General features: G+C 36.5%; 1 protein-coding gene across 1 annotated transcript in view; it reads right to left on the bottom strand.

The window, feature by feature from the left end:
* WDR27 (WD repeat domain 27) overlaps window positions 1–19,747 on the bottom strand; it is a 91,503-nt gene that overhangs the window by 12,054 nt on the left and 59,702 nt on the right. The window contains exon 24 of the mRNA XM_053972410.1: window positions 11,941–12,034. Within this exon, the coding sequence (XP_053828385.1) occupies window positions 11,941–12,034 (94 nt within the window). The remainder of the gene's footprint in view (window positions 1–11,940; window positions 12,035–19,747) is intronic.

The raw sequence follows: 19,747 nt of genomic DNA, 5'->3' as shown, positions 1-19,747 counted from the left end.
GATTCATCCTGAATAGTGTTGTTTCTCTCCCCCTATGATATTGACAAAATTTCTTCAAGTGGCATAAAGTCTGTGTTACAAAAGCTTTGAGAAAGAACCACTTGTTTTGTTTTGGTTTTTTTTAACTAGGTGTTAAGTACTGATCACAGAGGCCCAAAGCAGCATAATGAAGTCATATGTGCCTGGCAGATCTAGACCCAGTTTAAAGTAACTGCAAGTGGATGTATTTCTTCAGTGTACCAACATATACAGTTTAAATTGTCACCAGAGTGTAAAATATTTTTAAATAAAACGTATCAGATTAGTTGCTAAAAGAAAAGGGTATAAAAACAGACATATCATTAAAACATTTAGCAATATTACCACAGTGGCTGGTGGCATCCTGATTTTTGCTTGATTTAGTTTACTTCTGGGTTAACAATTTAAATAAAGAAAATAATTATTAGTTACAAATCTTATATGCTTATAAAAATACTACTGAGATGTAGTGAGTTTATTGAAATACATTTTTGAATGCCACCAATGTAATTTTTAAAGAACATTAAATTAATGGAAATGCTAAAAACCCTCAGTTCTGCCCTACCCTAAAAAATATAGTATGATCTTTTTATATAAGTTAAATTCTCTAAAGCCTCTTAATATTTACTAATGACATTTTGTATTCTGAAACTTATTAAAGCAAAAATACAACGATTAAATAAAAATAACTCAAGATGTCTATTAATCTTGCCTAAAATGGTAGAAAACAATTAAATTTGTATTTGAAACTTCCATAAACGTATGTATGAAACGAAGCTTAACCTGAGATTAAAATTCAACCTTATACATGAACTGCAGAACTGTACCTTCCTAATCACAGTAATAGAAATGTAATTTCACAGAAGATCATTGCACTAGTATTATATTATGAATTTGCCAAAGAACAAAACAGATTCCACTTTGTCAAAAATACTTCTGGAAGCAACTACTGAAAGTAATTCTTAAGATGAACTTTGAAGAAGAGGAGACGCCAAATGTGTTTTCCATATATAATGAAGTACAGTTGCTGGCAGACAAAAACCATAAAACATAATGAGATGTCACCACCAGAAGAAAGTACCTTCCCACTCCTTAGTGACACATTGCAACTGTCTGTACATGAAAGAGACCAGGTGACTCATTAGCAGAAGTGTGAGTGTGCCTTTATAGCTGCCACAGGCTCTATTCTGAGAGTCACAGGCTATTGTCACTTGGAATCTAACACAGTAAAAAGCATGGATTAGTCCTAAATCTGAGTGCCTTCCTGTCTTAAAATGGCAAAGCTCTCTTGTCGAAAAGTAGAAGATGATTTGCTACAGTGCAGGCAGCTAAAAGGCATCTACAAGTCTCTACAGCAGGATCAGCTGCACGACATGAATTTTCCATTCATGATAAACACAGTATGTAAAATCATTTTGAGAAGGCCATAATTCATTTCACTTTTGTCATTCAGCAGATGGTTATTCTAAAATTTTTCAAATAGTCTTAATATTTTGAGATTATAATTGTTGACATTAGTAATTACAAGAAGCAGGCCAAGATGCAAAGTTTTAATGGCAAAATAGGGAAAACTGTGGACATATAAATGTAGATGACTCTTGCTAAATGGAACTTCTCAAAGAGAATGAAAGACCTGGTATACCACTCAGGATATCCTGAGAAAGAGAGAAAGAGGGAGAATTTACATGTGTTATACAGGTAAGATATTTCTAAAAGTATTGTTTTCTTGAACTCATAAATATATTCCAAGTTTCATAATATAACACAGAATATGAAAAAAAAATCTCTAGTCATGTTGTGATCATATTTAATTTTATAAATAATTTTTTAAGATTACTGAAATCTTGTGCAGATTCACCTTTAAATCTTTTAAATCCATATACTAAGTCTTAATGACTAAGACTTAAATATGTCTCTTCAATAGTTTCCTATTCCTGTGAAAAATATTTGATGAGGATGTACACATTTCTTTACCTTGCACTTTTACAAAGAGTATGTCATTGCATCTGGAATACTCTTCACTTCTCCACCAATGAATGCAAGCAACAATAGGAGTAAAATGTGAACTGATTTCACTTTTCACTTTCCATATTAACTTTATTAAATTAGGAAGTTTAATCTTTCTGGTAGATGAAATAAACTTGTCAAAGGTGCAATTTTAAGATTCCTCACCATTGCAATTTTATAATGCAACAGTAGGCTCTACATGTGGAATTATTTATTTCATAATACAAAGATTATTTATAAACAATTATTTAGTGTTGCTTGCTGCCATTTGGGAAATGAGAATTATATCTGAAGTTCCTACAAATGATAAAATTTGCTTTTTATCAGTTCCTCATTAACCTGGTATCTTTTGGACAGCATATATAATAAATCAAAATGAAAAGTTAAAATGAAAAAAAATTTATAAAAATGCAAAACTTCTTTTTAAATCATGCTTTCATTTATTTTCTAGTATGTCATTGGCAAGTATGCAGATTCCTATTTATGTTTTTGACTATAATCCTATAAAATATGAAAGGGCTTAAATATGTACCTTTATAAATATTCCCTCTAGTAGCAAGTCACACAGAAAACACACACTTTCAATAATCTAATTCCCAGAGCACTGAATATTTACCAGTTTCTGTTAACTTTTCAAAATTGCAAATATGGAGAAATGTTCTGCAGGAAAACATGCAACACCACACTACAGTTTGGAATAAAACCAATTACTAAAATAATATACACTCACAAAACACTCAGAACACTAACAGAAGACTAACCAGAATTAGTCTCCTGAAACTTTTTAGCTCACAAAGGAAAAGCAGTAGAGAAATTAGATTAATAGCTTTCTTAAAACATGTTTTTCCTAAGTACATGATTTATACAGCCAAATGAGAACTTTAAACCTAGCAAGTCAAGCAAAAAGCTCATTTAGCATTCTCTACCTCAAATATACATATAAAAAAATTTGCAGTAAGTAACCCAGGGGGTCGTTAGACTGCATACATTAAATTTAACAAAATTTTTAAAACTACTGTAAGTCTTCTAAGGAGAAGTCTGCTATTTATATCATCATAGAAACAAAAATGAAGAACTTGAAGGTATGAAATTTAGGGTTATCTTTCAGTCAACAGAGAAACAAGGCAGATTCATAGAGTTTAGCATAGAGCCACACAGTCTTACTTGTGTGAGCTCACAAGCAATGTAGCCATGTTAGTTTGGTGTGACCTTCCAGGGAGCTGGTACGGTTGACAAGAGGCATTAGCTCATTTACAGTGCTGGAATAAAAGTTTAACTGCCCCAGACCACAAGCTGGCTTATTAGAACTCCACTGATGAGTTTAAGCCTAGTGTGACTAAAACAAGGCTGGATCCGTTGTGCACACCTACATAAATATCTCAGAGCCACACAATCACAGAATGCGTCAGGCTGGAAGGGACCACAGGGGGTCATCTGATCCAACCTCCCTGTTCAAGCAGGGTCATCCTAGAGCACGTGGCATAGGATTGTGTCCAGATGGTTCTTGAACATCTCCAGTGAGGGAGAATCCACAACCTCTCTGGACAATCTGTTCCAGTGCTTGGTCACCTGCACAGTAAAGAAGTTCTTCCTCATATCCAGGTAGAATTTCCTGTGTATCAGTTTCTGCCCATTGCCTCTTTATCTGTTGGTTGGCACCAGCAAGCAGAGCCTGGTTCCATCCTTTTGGCACCCTCCCTTCAGATACTTATTGCTGATGATGTCCCCTCTCAGTCATCCCTTCTTGAGGCTGAACAGGTTCAGGTCCCTCAGCCTTCCCTTGTAAGTGGATGCTTCAATCCTTAATCATCTCTGTAGTCCTCTGCTGCATCTGCTCCAGGGGTTCCATGTCTCTCCCGTCCTGAGGAGCCCAGAACAGGACACAGCACTCCAGACGTGGCCTCGCCAGGGCTGAGTAGAGGGGCAGGATCGACCTGCTGGCAATGCTCTTCCTAATGTACCCAAGGATAGCACTGGCCTTCTTGGCCACAAGGGCACTGCTGGCTCAGAGACAGCCTGTTTGCACCAGGAGCCCCAGGTCCTTCTCCACAGAGCTGCTTCCCAGTGGGCTGGCCCCCAGCCTGTGCTGGCGCATGTGGTCACACCTCTCCAGGTGCAGGACTCTGCACTTGCCCTTATTTAATTTCTGAAAGTTTCTCTCTGCTCATCTCTCCAAACTGTTAAGGTCCTTCTGAAGGTCTGCACAACCCTCTGGGGTATTGGTCACTCCTCCCAAATTTGTGTTATCAGTGAACTTGCTGAGGAGGCATCTGCCCCTCCATCCAGGTTGTTAATCCAAGACTGGGCCCAGTATCGAATCTTGGGGGACACCAATAGTGACAGGCCTTCAGCTACAGCCTGTGCTGGTGATTATGACACTCTGGGATCTGCCACTCAGCCAGTTCTCAATCCACCTCACCGTCCACTCATCCAGGCCACAATTTCTGAGTTTGCTTACAAGGATGTTGTTAGACACAGCGTCAAAAGCCTTGCTGAAGTCAAGGTAGACAAACACTGCTCTCCACTCATACATCCAAGGCAGGTGTTTAATCACAGAATCACATGTAGGTCAAGCATGGTCTACCTCTAAGAAATCCATGCTGACTGTTCCTTATCACCTTCTTGTCATCCATGTGGGCAGAGATGGCCTCCTGAATGAGACACTTCATCACCCTTTCAGGGATTGAGCGGAGGTTGACTGGCTGGTATTTCCTTGGGTTCTCCTCCATCCCGTTTTTGAAGACTTCAGTGATGCTTTCTTCCACTCCTCAGGCACCTATCCTGATCTCCATGATCTCTCAAACATGCTTGTGAGTAGCCTTGCTATGGTGTTCTCCAGCTCTCTCAGCACTTGTGGATGCATCCTGCCAGGGCCCATGGACTTGAAGGTGTTAAGTTTGCCTAGGTGTTCTCTAATCCAATCCTTCTTGATCAAGGAAAAGTCTTCCAGCATTCATTTACCTCAAACTCCTGAGTCAGGAGGGATGGGATTGGGGCATCTCTCCCTACTCTAGTATTGAGGATGAAGGGAAGTCATATATCAGTAATTTTAAAGTGGAGTAGTCTGCACAAACATTCAGTCTGTGCACACATGTGCCATCAAGCATCGAAGACTAGAGATATCCATGAGGTTTCCCTGTCCCACTATCTGAACCTAGAAGAAAAGATTAAGAGAGGGCCCCACCTTCTTGGTTACAAACCCAACTTTTCCCTTTCCAAAGAGAAGGAATGCAGCTGTGAATAGAGATAACAATTTCCTAAGAATTTCCCTCCCACCATCCCTCTGGTTTTTGAGGAAATAATCTTTTCAACCAGGAGATTATCACTGCATACTCATCCTCTGGATGGCCTCAGGCCTTATCATTCCTAGCCTATTCAATTAGACAAATTCAGAACTATTAGAAAAACATATTCACATGCTTAGACACACTTCCAGAATTTACCTGGGAGTCCCTTAGGATTGAGCTGACGTCTTGCTGCTGAAAATTCTCTCCAGCACCTTCACAGCAGATATGCACAAAGCTGGCATTTTTTTGGAGAGGAATATAGTGAAAGCCTCAAGACTAATCATATCAGGAAAAGCAAATAATATACAGCAGATCTTTGTAAAAAACCTGAATCTATGTATTTTTCCAGGAAAGACGGTGATTACCAAAAGGTAATTTTTATTAAAAGAAGATACTAGACTATAGACATAAAAGGTTCACAGCAAGTTGATACTCCTTTCTGTGATATAGTCTCTAGAGAGAGAAAGCAGCAATTGCTTGAAGTTACAGATGTCAGTGTATGAAAAAATGCAATCTTCCACAAGAACACGGAGCAGACACTGATGCCAAGTGCATCTTCACACAGTTTACAGAATTCCTCATGCCAAACGGGGAAAAAATGGGTCTTCTGGGATTGAAATGCATCTGATTACGTTCAGCATTGGAACGCCAGTCCTCTTCACTATGTATTTTCAGTTTCCTTTACATTATTAATTATGTGCCAAGTATACTTGCTTTAACCCTAAGAGTCATACAATATTCCTTGGAGCAGATTTATGAAGTTTTCATTGAAGATTCATTCCAATCCATTAAACGGGTCTGGACTGGTAAGCAGCCCTGAAATCATGACATCTCTACCATGCAGGTGAGGTAATTTTCTTGAAAAAATGTTGCCTTGCTTTCCTCTATATTTACTGAAGGAAAAAATCTTGACAAAGCAGAAACAATATTAGAGCTTCAGATAAAGACAAACAATAGAACCAACAAGGAATCCTAAACTGGTCCTGGAGAAGAAAAATTTGCATCTTCCTATAAGTGGTCCTATTAGCAGAAGAGATAACAATAGAGGAAAAAATGGAAAAAAGGTTGATTATGGTTGATACCATGGCTAGCAGCAGAAGCTCCTGGCATCAGATGCTTCAGGGGAAGCAGAGCAACATGTCAAGACAGGCAACATAATAAAGACCCAGCAACTAATGTGGAAGATGAACATGGAGAATATAAATAAAACACTACATCAAAAGAAATTCACCTCTGCTGAATAGTTAAGAAGAGAGGTGGTACATCTCTAAGAGTTTCAAAAAGAAAACAATGGAAAATTAGGAACATGTCCTGTGGTGTTGCAGAGATTATAATAGCCTGGGGTCTTGTTTGCTGCCAATGTTTGCAGGTCAGTTTTTAATTTTATCCTTACACATCTAAGCCTGTCAAGTCAATTGGCAGATACAGAAATATGCATGAAAACTTATCAGTTCCATTCACCTATGTGAAATATTTATAAAACAAATAACTACTGTTGTAGTGTACAGCTATGCAAACAGAGTAAAAAGCTTTGTGAATTTGAAATGGGAGTTTCTGTTTCCTAAACCTAAAGCTGGAGTTTCTATTCTGTATTTTTACGTGTATTCATCCTTCCCCCTGAAGCTATTCCCCTTGGATGTTACCTATAATGTATTCATACTGGGCATTGTTCTATTGGTTTCACCTTATCTCTTATTTTCCCCTATAAAACCTGTAACTCAACGCCAGACCATCATCACTTGTACATGCGGCATTCAGAGCAAATACAACCTACTTTGGACTGCACAACAAGTGTCCAGTCTCTTGAGTCTCTTTATCCCCGTCACGATCGCGCTCTCTAAATAGCTCTCTCTGTATCAAACGAACCAACAAATGCGCTTGTAGCTTCTCTCCGACTGCTCCCGGAAGCGCCTGGCCAGCGCCCCGGGAAAAAGGAGCCGGGCGAAAACAAGGAAGTCGAAGAGAGAAGAGCAACAACTACAAAAATATTTCTTCAGACTTTCAAGATGTTAACATTTTCTTGAATAGGTTCTGAGAAAAACCCTATTGTATATGCACCTTTCCACAAGAAGCTGTTAGTGTGTTTGTGTTACCCATTTATTTTGTTATATAACATCCTGACTGTGGCTTTAGGTATTACTCCAGTAGGCTTTGCTACTATTTGTTATCATTTCATGACAGCCTCCAGACACGACACTGCTCCAAATAAAACAGATGTCTCTTTCCACTAATGTCAGTCACAGCAAGGTCCATTTTTTCGATCCTGCACTTTGAGCACACAAAATACAAAAACCACACATGCTTGTATTTTAAAATCACTGTCAAATTATGTACAACTACAATGACTAATCTTTAAACTAAGTTCTGTATTTAGAAGTAGATCCTAGCTCCAGATATCAAGATTTTTCACCATACTATATAATATCCTAGTTAGGCCAATCAAACCCCAAGTTCTTGGCCTGAAAAGCAGACTCCATAGCCAAATAAAATAGCACTCAGGATCTGTTACAAACATTTCATGAAAAATTGTCAAACCTAGTATTTTCAGTCCTGTGACTATATTTTATATCATAAAGGACTATTTTTTTTATAATTAATTAAGCTATTTTCCAGTTTTTACTTTTAACAAGTTTTTGAAAATGGCTCTGGTATAAATTAATAATATGCTATATCTTTTAAAAATAAAATATTTACTAAAACAATTTCCTTCCCAGAACACTAGGATTTAAAAATATACTTTTATAAGTATAAGCCTGGAAAACTGCATCCACTCACAAAAGTATGTGTGACACTACAATCACTATCACTAAGAAAATCCTTTGTATCTTACATGCAAACAAGGAGAATCCACTGATGCATAAGAGAAATTTTCTCCCACACAGCTATCAGGGCAATTTTTTTTTCTCTTTAAATATTTTTGCTATTTTCAATTTATATATCACTATTTCTATCAATTTAATAATCAATTTTTAATCAATTATTATTTCTTATTCTTGTTGAAATGTATTACATTTCTAATGTCATTGTCTTGCAAGTACAAGGTATATCTCTTTTTATTCACCTCATATTTACTGATGTTTTTTAATATTTTTCATTACTCTTTCTTGTGTTAAGAATTTTTCATCTTAGAAAAGTAAATGTTCATTCTACCCTTTCTTACAGCTTGAAGGCTTTGCACTAGAATCATGTGTGAATATATAATTTTTTCTTTTTTTTTTTTTTTTTTTCCTTCTGGATTCTGTGCAACTTCTTTTTTGTTATGTTTTGTGAGTTTAATTGTATATAACTATTTTACATAATGATTTAGTAGTCTGGTGGGATAAATTTCTATTACTTCTTTTGAAAATTAATTTTTACTCAAGTCCCTGTCCAATATAAAACCTTGTGATCTTGGTATTTTTTTCTCTGCAGTTTTGCGTCAATAAGATTTCTCCTTCAGGTCATAGACCGATCAAAACCAGAGATAAATCTTATTATATTTTTACTAGTAGATATATTTTGTTCATGAAAACAAGAATTTTCAGATGGAATAAAACAATCTCCACTTCTTTTTTTCAAGTGCCAGTACTAAGTCAAGACCATGAAACTGTTAAGGTTTGACAGGCATGCCCAGTGCTAATGTGTCACCTTCCAAAGGTACCTTTTGAATAAACATAAGCAACCAGATTACTAATATGTTCCATATATAAACATAGGGTATGATGGTGCAATTAGCCTACTGAAAATCTACTATTCCATATGGGAGAACATAAAATATAACTATTTTGGCATGTAAAAATCTAAACACTAATGGCATAAGCTTAAACTAGTAAGAAACGTATACATAAAGCAAATCCTTTGCCTTGGTTCTTATTTCATTTGAAAAAGTCAGAACTTTAAGTAGTTGTAAGACTGATGGGTTACTTTGAAACAGCATATCCTTGGGCTGCCATCATTCTTATAAAATTTAGTCCACAAGGAATATTATATTGCCCTACACAGCTAATAAAGAACATCTTTTGAGAGACTCAGACTGATGTATGTTAAAATTGAGAGGAAAGCATTCTAAAGGCTTTTAAAGAAGATAACTCTCCACAGTCCGCATCCCCAAAAGCATGAGTTTCACAGCACTTTGCAAGAAGATATGTAATACCCAAAAAGATTAAATAAAAAAAAAAGTAAAGATCTATCTGCATTTTTCATGAAAGGTTATCTTTTACACATTTATGAGTACAGATCTCAGAGACAAGTTCTAGAGAAGATAAAATATAGGCTAAGAGGAATTGCAATTGAAGTACCCTTGCCCTAATGACAGACTAGGTTTGTTTATTATGTATGTAGATGGAGGAGTGATTTGGCTAACTGTGCTGCTTCAGCTGAGCAGATGAATTGAAAATGTTTACCTATAGGAATGGTCAGCGAGCACTTCAATAAAAAATCTGAGGATCTTTCTCTGTTTTTGCTGAGGTTACTACCTTGGCTAAATAATTCTTCTTTTCTAGCATGAAATTTCATTATTTTAATCCCTACAGTTTCTTTCCTAATCACCCCTATTTCTCCACAGTATTTTCTACTTTTCTCTTACTTTTCCTCTACTGCAGTGCTTCCTTTGCAGTTGAGATATTCCTCTTCTTTGCTCCTTCCCTTGCCTCAGAGGCCCAGTCTCACACATAAACTTACTTACTTTATTCTCTTCATTACTTATTAACATATCAATGTCATCTGACTCTTTCTCCTTCCAATGTAAACACTCCTTAGTTGCTGTGTCCCTGAAAGTCCTGCTGTTGTCCACATTTGTTTCTCCAGTTACAGATTATCTCTCATTTACTTAATAACAAAGCATGAACTGTTTAGAGTCAGGTTTGGTGAGGGTTTTTTGCAGTCCTCTTGTCTAACATACCTTTTGACCTTGAATTTCACTTAAACAGTTCCTGATACTCTTTCCAATGATCTGTTCCTAGATATAACTGACAATAAATGTGTCAGCTGTACTTGCTTCCATCTATCATGCTGCCTTCAATACAGCTGATAATGCTTCTCCTGGACTTTAGATCTCTCTTGGATTCCATGTTTCTTCTCTGTCCTGATTATCTTTTATCAGTCCCTCAGAAGAGCATTCTCATCTCCCAGTAAGTTCCCTAACAACATTTCACGGGAGTCTTATGTTTCTCTTTCCCCCACTTACATATTAACTTTAAATAATGTCAAACCGCTATTTCTCTAAGCACAACTCAGAGTTAAACTTCTCTTCCAGACCAATCTCCATGCCAGTCTGAAAAATGATTCACCATTATTTCAACTCCAACAAGATTAGGATCCTTATTTTTCTTTCACTGCAATTTTTGCTCAAACCTTCTCCATCATTGTAGACAGTAACTTGTCACTGGGACAGGTATATTGGAGATGATCTGCAACTTAAATTTCCTTCTACATCATCACCTCTAGGTTATGTGCTAGTTGTCTTCTTAGGATCTCAAGGATTTGGTCTTCCACATTAATATAAACATTTATCTAGGTCTAGGACTCATTGCAACCATGTCCTTTTACCTCATCTTGTTAATTGCTTTTATCCTTCCTTTTTTTCACCATTGTCACTCTTGATTCAAAACAAAATTGTGACTATGTACCACCTTCCCTTCCTTTTTTTCACTGCAAGCTAAGAATTTTCACTTCCAAATTTTCTGTCTGTTCCTGCATCAAGCTTTGAGCATCTTGCTTACAGGAGCACAACTCATCTGTGTCAGACATAAATGCAACAAATAATTCCTTAGCCTGCCGTTACATTCAAAACAATCAAACAGGTGTGGAATGCTGCGAAGTGTTAATTAGTACTACATCAATGTATTTTTACTTGAATGGATAGATATCTGAAATTGAAAACTAAATTAATTTTAGTTAAGTTAATTTTTTTCTTACTAAAGAAAATTTCTTCCAAAGACTTCATAAATGTAATAGTCTGTGGGGTTACCTGTCAGGGTAGTGTAAAGTAAGAGAATGTAAGGTATACTGTTAGTCTTTGAAAGTATTAAATCTTGAAGAGAAAATGTCCATGCTTGATAAAGTTTTTTCCACAGAATGACCAAAGCCTCCATACAGACTTACAAACAGAGAAATTCTTACATGTTTACTCTGAGCAACATAAAGAAGAATCAACTGGAGAAGAATCAAGTGGAGGAAAATAACTGTGATTTAAAAATTTAAAGAGACAAATATTTTTACATAAGAACACAATTATTAAAATTGAAAATATTTACTATTTTCAAAACATTTCATATATAGTTATATATAACCCATAGTCTTTATATAATGTCTCAGTTAAAAAAAAAAAGGACCATATTACATCAGCAATAATAATATTACTTGCATACCTTCAAAAAATAGCCCAAAATGGGCATTCAGTAACAATTTGGCTAATGCCAAACACAGATTAAGGTTCTTTGGATTGTGAAGATTTAACTTTGGGCATGCTGAGTGTGGGACAGATGTGAAATTCCAATACTCTCAATTGCCCACACATTGACCATAGAATTACTCCATAGCAGGAGACCATCTATAACAAGTGAGGGTAAGCAATCTCTGAGTGCTGTGACAAGCAAATGCACAATGAATGTTCACGAAGTAATTTTTTTAAAAATGTATATATTCTTACCTTGTTGCAAACTCTCTGGCTCATCTGCTGGAGGTATAGAAAATTTCCTAGTGCTTGTCCAAAAGAAATACATCCTTAAAAAATGTGTAGAATTCTGTGAAAATAGATATTTCTGTCTGCTTTATTTTTCCTGTGGGTTCATGTGGGTTTTTTTTTCCCTTGCTACATCTTTCTTACCTACATTTAATTCACTGTCATCCTTCCTTCCCACTTCCATCCCGTTCCACTTTTGACTCTGCACCATGCAGTTTCCAAAGCAGTTTCCATGCACAGTTTCCTTACAGAACCAAAGCTATGCAGAAGCCTAGATGCTGGCTGTATTTTTGGCAACATCAGTGCTCTATCAATAATTTTGACAAGCATGCAACACTTGACAAATCACAATTTCTTAAGAAAGTTGGCAACTCAAAAGTTTTCCATTACCGTAATTTCTGCATAGAAAAATCATTAAAAAACAAACCAGCAAAGATGGAAGTAGCAGTTTGGTTTTGCTGCAAGTAGTTTTATGATTGATCTTGTTCTGTTACTTGATATAAGGCAAGGAACAAAATTAGAGAGTGCTGATATAACATCAGGCTACCACTCATTATTCATCCTCAGCATCCACAGTCCATTAATATGAGACAAACACATGAGCTATTCTGCAAATATTTAACTTTCTGAAATATTTGTTTGCATGAGATCTTTTAAAAACCTACTACTGAGCTGGCAGATGTCATCAACAATCCCTGAAAGAGTTAAAATACTGCACCTTTGTATCACTGGCAAGTGATTTTCAATATGGACATTTTAATCAGGAGCTGTATTGTTAACTAAGCCAATATATATTTTCTTTTCAATCTGTATTTGGAAGCATTTGCATTGACTTACAAAGGTAAACCAAAACTGACATTTCATCATAGCTGAATTTACAAATCAAAGTAGTATTACATACTGTCCAGCTGAGCCACTTAATAAGAAACTCTTTGAAATTACAATGGGGCAGCTTGGATAAGGACACATGGAAATCAAAAAGGGTTGTCAATAGTTCCACAAGACACATATTGGTATCAGATCTAGCTGTGAAAAATATATTTTTTCAGCTGTACTGAGAGGAAAAGATTGTTGCCTAATCTGACTCTCATTTAGAAATATTCAAACATGTGAAGGCACAAAAAGATCATTAAGTTGCTTTCATTTACTTCAATTCCACTAAAGACAACTTTGCCATTATCCACCAGGAAAAAAAAAAGGCTTTATTTTGCTGGAAAAGTTAATTAACCATTATAAAATATCTGCATTTCTTTATTAGTATTAAGGAATAAATTTATTCAATGACAAGTGACAATGTTTATAGCATCACAGTTACAAGCAGACTATAACGGCAGGCACAAATGGTTCAAGGTACTGAATACTAGGTAGACCTGAGGATTTCTTCAGAATAAAATGGCAAATTATAGATTTTCTGATGATCTCTGCAAGTGTGTGTACATATAGAAAGTCTTACTTATTCATGTACCATACAACACTGATGTAAATTCAAAATCATAAAGGGATAATTTACTCTTTCATCAACTCTTATATACCATCCAAGAAATCAATTGTGAAATCAACCTGCTGTGAGGTAATATTTGGTTTCAGATTCACATATGAATTTTGGAAATAAATTAAACCAAGAGCTGATTTTTCTGAATTTTTTATCAAGCAAACTTTCAATAAAATCAAATATGCTTTCAGATTTTAGCTTGTAAATTCAATGGTCAATGTTAATGTTGATCTAGAAACAACCTTTCAGTTTTGTAGCCCCATCAACTACCGTTTTCTGAACAGCATATGCCAAAAAAAAAAAAAAAAAAAACCAAAAAACAAACCCAAAAAAAGAACCCTAATTGTAGCAAAAAGATAGACTTTACTAGCCTGTCTGTATTCTCATATTGTTAGGGAAGGAGTGGTATAAGAAAAAATGGAGGCATGTTACAGATTTCAATAGGTTAAACTAAATGGGCCGGTTTATAATCTTGTATAACTAACCTTAAAATTTAACAATAGCTCACTCCTAACTGCCCTTAAGGCCACTTCATGTGTCAGAATCAATCAATACTAATGCAGTGTACTTTCTTTCTTTGTGATCCCTTTTTTCTCCCCCAAAAAATTGAGCAGTGTAGACTCTCGTCAGATGTGTAATCAAATATTCTAATCTTTCACTACTTTATCCCAATCCAGGAGCCATACCTGCCTCCATAATTATAAACTGAGTTGTAAACTCTGATTTTCTTCACTGAAATATAAAAACCCAGTTTAGCAAAGTGTGCCTAAAAAGTGAGACTGCAACCTGTGAGACTGTTTCATGTGGAGTTATTATGTATGCAGAATCTTTTTTCCAATAATGTCTTCTTCCCAAATGAGTGATTGTCACAAGGTTAGCCATGCTTAGCAGAGTTAAAGAACACACTTATAAACAGAGAGAATTACACTCATTTAAGGAATGGTGTCTTCCTGAAACTGTCCCTCCCAGGAAACTCTTGGACCACCCATGATACATCCTATTTAGGAGCTATAAGTTATTGATGGACTCTCCCAGACTTCCAATGTATTATGACCACCCATTGTTGGTTTGCTTGAGGAATGCGACTCAAGCCATTCAACAACAGTTAAGAGTCTCCAGAAGCTGACTTAAAGGACTAAAAGCTCAAATATTGAATGAAAGAACTAACAAATGAATAAATGGTAACTTATTAACTGACTTAAGAGCAGCCTCCAATTCCATCTTCAGAAAGGATCTGTAAGCTAGAAGCCTGAATCACTTGAGTTTTTTTATATCCTGCTATTTAGTCCATAAGCCAACATCCATCACAGATACCTTACACTCTTTACGTATGAAAGCCTAGAAAAGTACAAAAACTTCTGCATGTTTTTGCAATCTACTTACATTTCCAGAATCCAATATCACTAATAATAAAGAGCCACCCTTTGGAGCATCTGTCATGGGCATTGCTGTATGGTCCAGCAACACTCCAATAGAATATTGCTCCCACCAAGTACTGTATAACTCTCAGTCACTTTGCTGTTCTCTTAGTTTTAACAGTAGCAGAATTTATTTTTACTTTCAGATCTTTCCAATTTAAAAATCTAGAAACTTGTAACTTAGAAGCATGGTGGAAAAGAAAATGAAAGGATGCACATTGGACATGGTTTGAATATTGTCCATTAATGACCTGTAACTTAAATTTAGCTCTTAGGAAGCCCTCCATTCTACATCCTGACTACAACTGATGGATGCTCTCATTTGTTCTCCTTTTAAACTGTAAGGCCATACTTTGTGTCCATCAGGCACAAAATAGAAAACATTTAACAAATCAAATCATGTCAGAAATAAAGGCATACATTGCTAAGTTGAAAAGCACTTTGCCATCTAATATATAATTCCCTACCAAATTAAATTAAGTGATTTTCAATACTGTTTTTTATACTCTACTTATTGGCACAACTTCTTTGAAACCATTGCATGTTAAAACTCCCAAAATAACTCAATCAAACAGGAAGTGTTTATAAAAGTAGGACCTTTAAAACTATGAGTTTTTCACTTCAGCTGTAAGCACTATGGCAGGCTAGCCAGCTGTACTGATGTCAATCAAATGGGACTTCAGATCTGATATCATATACTTTGTTTACAAATCTTGTCATTGAAATAAATAAAAATCTCTGCCTTCTTTAAAGTTTCCCACATAGCATAATAAGTTAACAAAAAACCTCTTCCTCTTCTAGCATAAGTCTTAACTATATAATTTAACAAATATATTAACATTTGTTTTCTTTAACTTGCTCCTGGAGAACAGTCTCTTTTCCTTCAGACTCCATCGCATTCTCTTTTGTTTGCATTTCCTTCTTAAAGAGGCTAGAAATGCTAGCTCTAGCTAATTCTATTACCTCTCCTGACATGCAAACAGGAGATAACATGACTCATTTCACTGTACAAAACTCTATCACATCAGTCAATTTTAATATATTGGTTACATATTAAGCATATTTTCCTTGAAGTTTAATAATTATTTTTCCTTTTAAAATAACATATGTGTAAGATTTTAGCCATTCTAATACACACCACAGTTCCATAATACACAACCTGATTTCAACAAGGCCTTTTATTAATCCAGTATTACTTCCTTTCCATAAAGGTTTTATTTTCCTCCGGATGGTATTCATCCTCTGTGGCTGAGAGATTTACAATATCTATATGTGCCTGGATAACACAGCCTGGGATTCAAGAAGTATTTTGTTCATTAATTATTCCACCCTGTATCTCTGTCTACAGAAAGAAAGTTTATTTTATTGCTGGGTAATCCACCTTTTCAGGAAAATATTTGTCAGCAAATTCAAAAGACAAACTATGTTCTTACATGACATATTGCATATTTAAATATTTTCAAGAGAAAAGGAAATTCTGTTTAAAAATAAAGGCATATAACTCACACTCTAAGAAAAAGTGGAATCACATTTATTTCAGATAGACCTTTGTATCTCAAAGTATTTCACTTAACTTCCAGGAAGGACCTTATTATTTATAAGATGTTTTAAAACTCCGTGACCATATTTAAAGTAAAAGTACCAGGAGCTGTTCTAGTCATGGGATAGCAATGCTTGCATAAGACTTGGTAAGTCAGCCGGAAAACTAGCTAAACATGCTAGGCTAGCAGCTTCCCAATGGAGAGTGTATCATATTCTGCAGCACAAACAAAACATTTTGAATTTGAGTAATTCATGGACAGAATTTTTTCCAATCTTCAAATATAGAGTAAGTCTCAAGTTTGGAAAGAGAAGGCACTTGAAGTGAAAAACACTTCTTTCAGTAAGTATCATAGCTGCTTACATAAATTACTGATGGAAAAACCTTGATTTCAGAAGAGATGCCAACATTTCAGGTGCTAGCTGGAACCTGTTCAAAAGTTTCAGATCACATCTAGATTACAAGCAAAACAAAAGATAGTCCATGTTCTTATTTCACACTAAAAAATAGTATTCTGCAAGACAAAGAAGGGATTTCAGAAATCCTTATGAATTCTGTAATGAACTACAGCTTGGGTGTCCCTCATTAGGTACCTTCTTATCATTGAGTATTAAAGGTATTTCTCAAAAACCACCCTATGAAAAATTATTTTTCAACATTTTTTAACTGTTATTTTTTGGCATGACAGGCATTTATAGGAATCTATTGTTATAACTGATTTATTCCTATAGACTTTTCAACTGCTTCTTAAAACAAAACAAAAAAAATTCTCAATTTTGTATCAAACTTCATATTAAAACATTCATGAAATTAGAATGGAAGGAATGCAGCTTCTAGCTAGAATCACAGGAGAAAATGTAATGTGCTCCAGATATAAAATGCTGCCATGTAAGCGCAAATTTTAGCTTACAGTACATCTTCTTGGAAGTTCTCAATATTTGCCTGATGGTTCTGTGTATTATGCCTAAGGAATTCTAACTCTAATTCTAATGCCTAAAGAATTTCTAATCCTAAGAAATATGTACACTTGAAGGGGTAGCATTTATGTCATACTCTTTGTATAAACTCTAATCTTGCTCCATGCTCTTTCTTAGAATGATAGCTTTACAATTTTGGTGTTTTTTATTATTATACTATTTATTATATTTGGCATCATACACTTATTTGAAAAATTCTTTAATATAGGAAGGTTAGCTAAAATCTGATAACTGAAATCAGATGTTGCTTTTAACTACTACAGACTTTTCACCCTCAGTATTCTGTCCAAAATCAAAGTGGGTAATTAAATTTCAATTACTCTGCTTTATAAAGTCTCCTATCCTACAGTCATCATGCTATCTCCAACCTAGAATTTTAATTGTAAAAGGCATCATCTCATCTTGCAATGGCACATGTTACATTTCAGCGTGATCTATTTTAAACCAGTGAAGACCAACTGGTGCCTTTGCAGGCCTACTGCCTTCAGTAGGTGTCATGGTTTGACATGGAAGTGAATTTTTTTCCAGGAAGTTAGGTCAAACCAATCAGTGGTCAGGTTTGGATATTGGCACCTGGAGTGACCACTGAAAGTATGGACACGCCTCTGAGAACACAGGGGGTTAAAAGCAAGAACTCCCAGGGGAACTGTCTCTTTGGTTCCGGTCATCAGAGAGTGCAGATCTCCCCTGCCCAGCGATGGGCTGGGTGGGGGAGGGGAAGCCACGCGGCCTTGTCCAGGTAGGCCGAGGGGCTGAGGGTCTGGAACCGAGCCAGCTCCTGCGGACGGAAGGGTGGAGAGAAGCGGAGATGCCTTTGTTCCCCCCCCCACAGAGGGAAAGTGACAGAGAGCCTGGCGGCACCTGGAAATTTGCCAGCAGAGGAGAAGGAGAAAGGGGGGGGGGGATGATGCCCAGCGTGGGAGACAGGATGCTGGACTGAGATATCAGCCGTCCAGGGAGTCTGAACTTTTAACCCTTTCCAGGAAATGAGGGCTTTGTAAAATATTACTCCTCCTTGATTTGTAGTGGAAGAGAGACAGTCCGGGACCTGACATGTTAGAAGAAGAAATATTTAGGTGGGAGGAGATGATGAAGTAGCTTATGGCTGGACTTTTCTTGTTAGCCATGGACTGAACCAAAATCTCCTGCAATAGAGACTGCATTTTAGGGGGATGCAGTGGTGACCCAAGGAGACCTGCTTCAGCTTCTAACAGCACAGGAATGGCAAGAACAGAAGAAAGATGAGGAGGGAATGGTGATGCCCTCTGTCTTCGGGAAAGAAGATGATCTCTGTTCTTGGACCCTTGGCCCCAGGGGAAAATGGGGGGGACTGTAGTCCCAAGATGAAAAGCTGAACTGTTGTATCTTTGGGTCCGTGGCAAAGCATCCTTAAAGGAGCCCTATGAGCAGTCTGTCCATGCACGGTGGTGAGAGCACTGTGACATGGAAAGGAGAGTATCACACTGGCAGATTTTCTCTGGGTGGTTGCCATGTGTGACATGGAAACACAGGAGGTGGCAACTGTGTTTCCTGGGGGGTCTGTGGTGCAAGAGAGACTTCTCTCTCCCTTGATAGCTTGAGTATTGATTATCTGAAGGGTGGTAATTTGATCAGGAATCCCGGGTGATGTTTCATGGTGGGTGTTTTAGGAATTGGGAGGAGGAGGGGTGTTTTAAAAGGTCTTCATCCTGGATTTCTGTGTTTTCTGTAGTAGTAGTAGTTTAATAAAGTTTTTTTTTTTCCCTTTGTTATTAAGCTTGGGCCTGCTCTGCTCTGTTCCTGATAACATCTCACAGCATTTATTTGGGGAAGGTGCATTTTCATGGGGGCACTGGCATTGCACCAGTGTCAAACCATGACAGTAGGCCAGACTGTACAGGACTAGGGGGGAAAAGGGTATGGAAAGGCTGGCCTTCAAAACTTTTGAACTGCTGTAGATATTCAGGAATAATTCTCCCTGTGGGGTCTATTGTAAAATGCAGGTGAACTCAATGGGAAGAAATGATGACATCTAACTGTAGTTCAGAAGGCTGAATGATTTCTTTATTATAACTATGTTATAATACACTAATATACTATATAAAAGAAGATACTCAAACTACATACCTACTTTGCTAACTACTATATCTAACTAACAACTTATAACCCTGTTCTCAAGAGTCTAAACACAAGTAGATCTGATTAGCCATCAGGCTTAAACAATCCTCACCAGAATCTAATCAAACAATCACCCCAGGTAAAAAATTCTCCAAACACATTCCACGTAAGAAAAACAAGGAACAGAAACAGAAATTGTTTTCTCTTTCTTTCTCTCTGTACACCTCTATGAAGAATCCTGAGAGAGAGA

Source organism: Vidua macroura, chromosome 3 (assembly GCF_024509145.1).
Source record: "Vidua macroura isolate BioBank_ID:100142 chromosome 3, ASM2450914v1, whole genome shotgun sequence".
NCBI lineage: Eukaryota > Metazoa > Chordata > Aves > Passeriformes > Viduidae > Vidua > Vidua macroura.
Note: the sequence above shows the minus strand (reverse complement) of the source record. Positions and strands in the feature narration are given on the sequence as shown.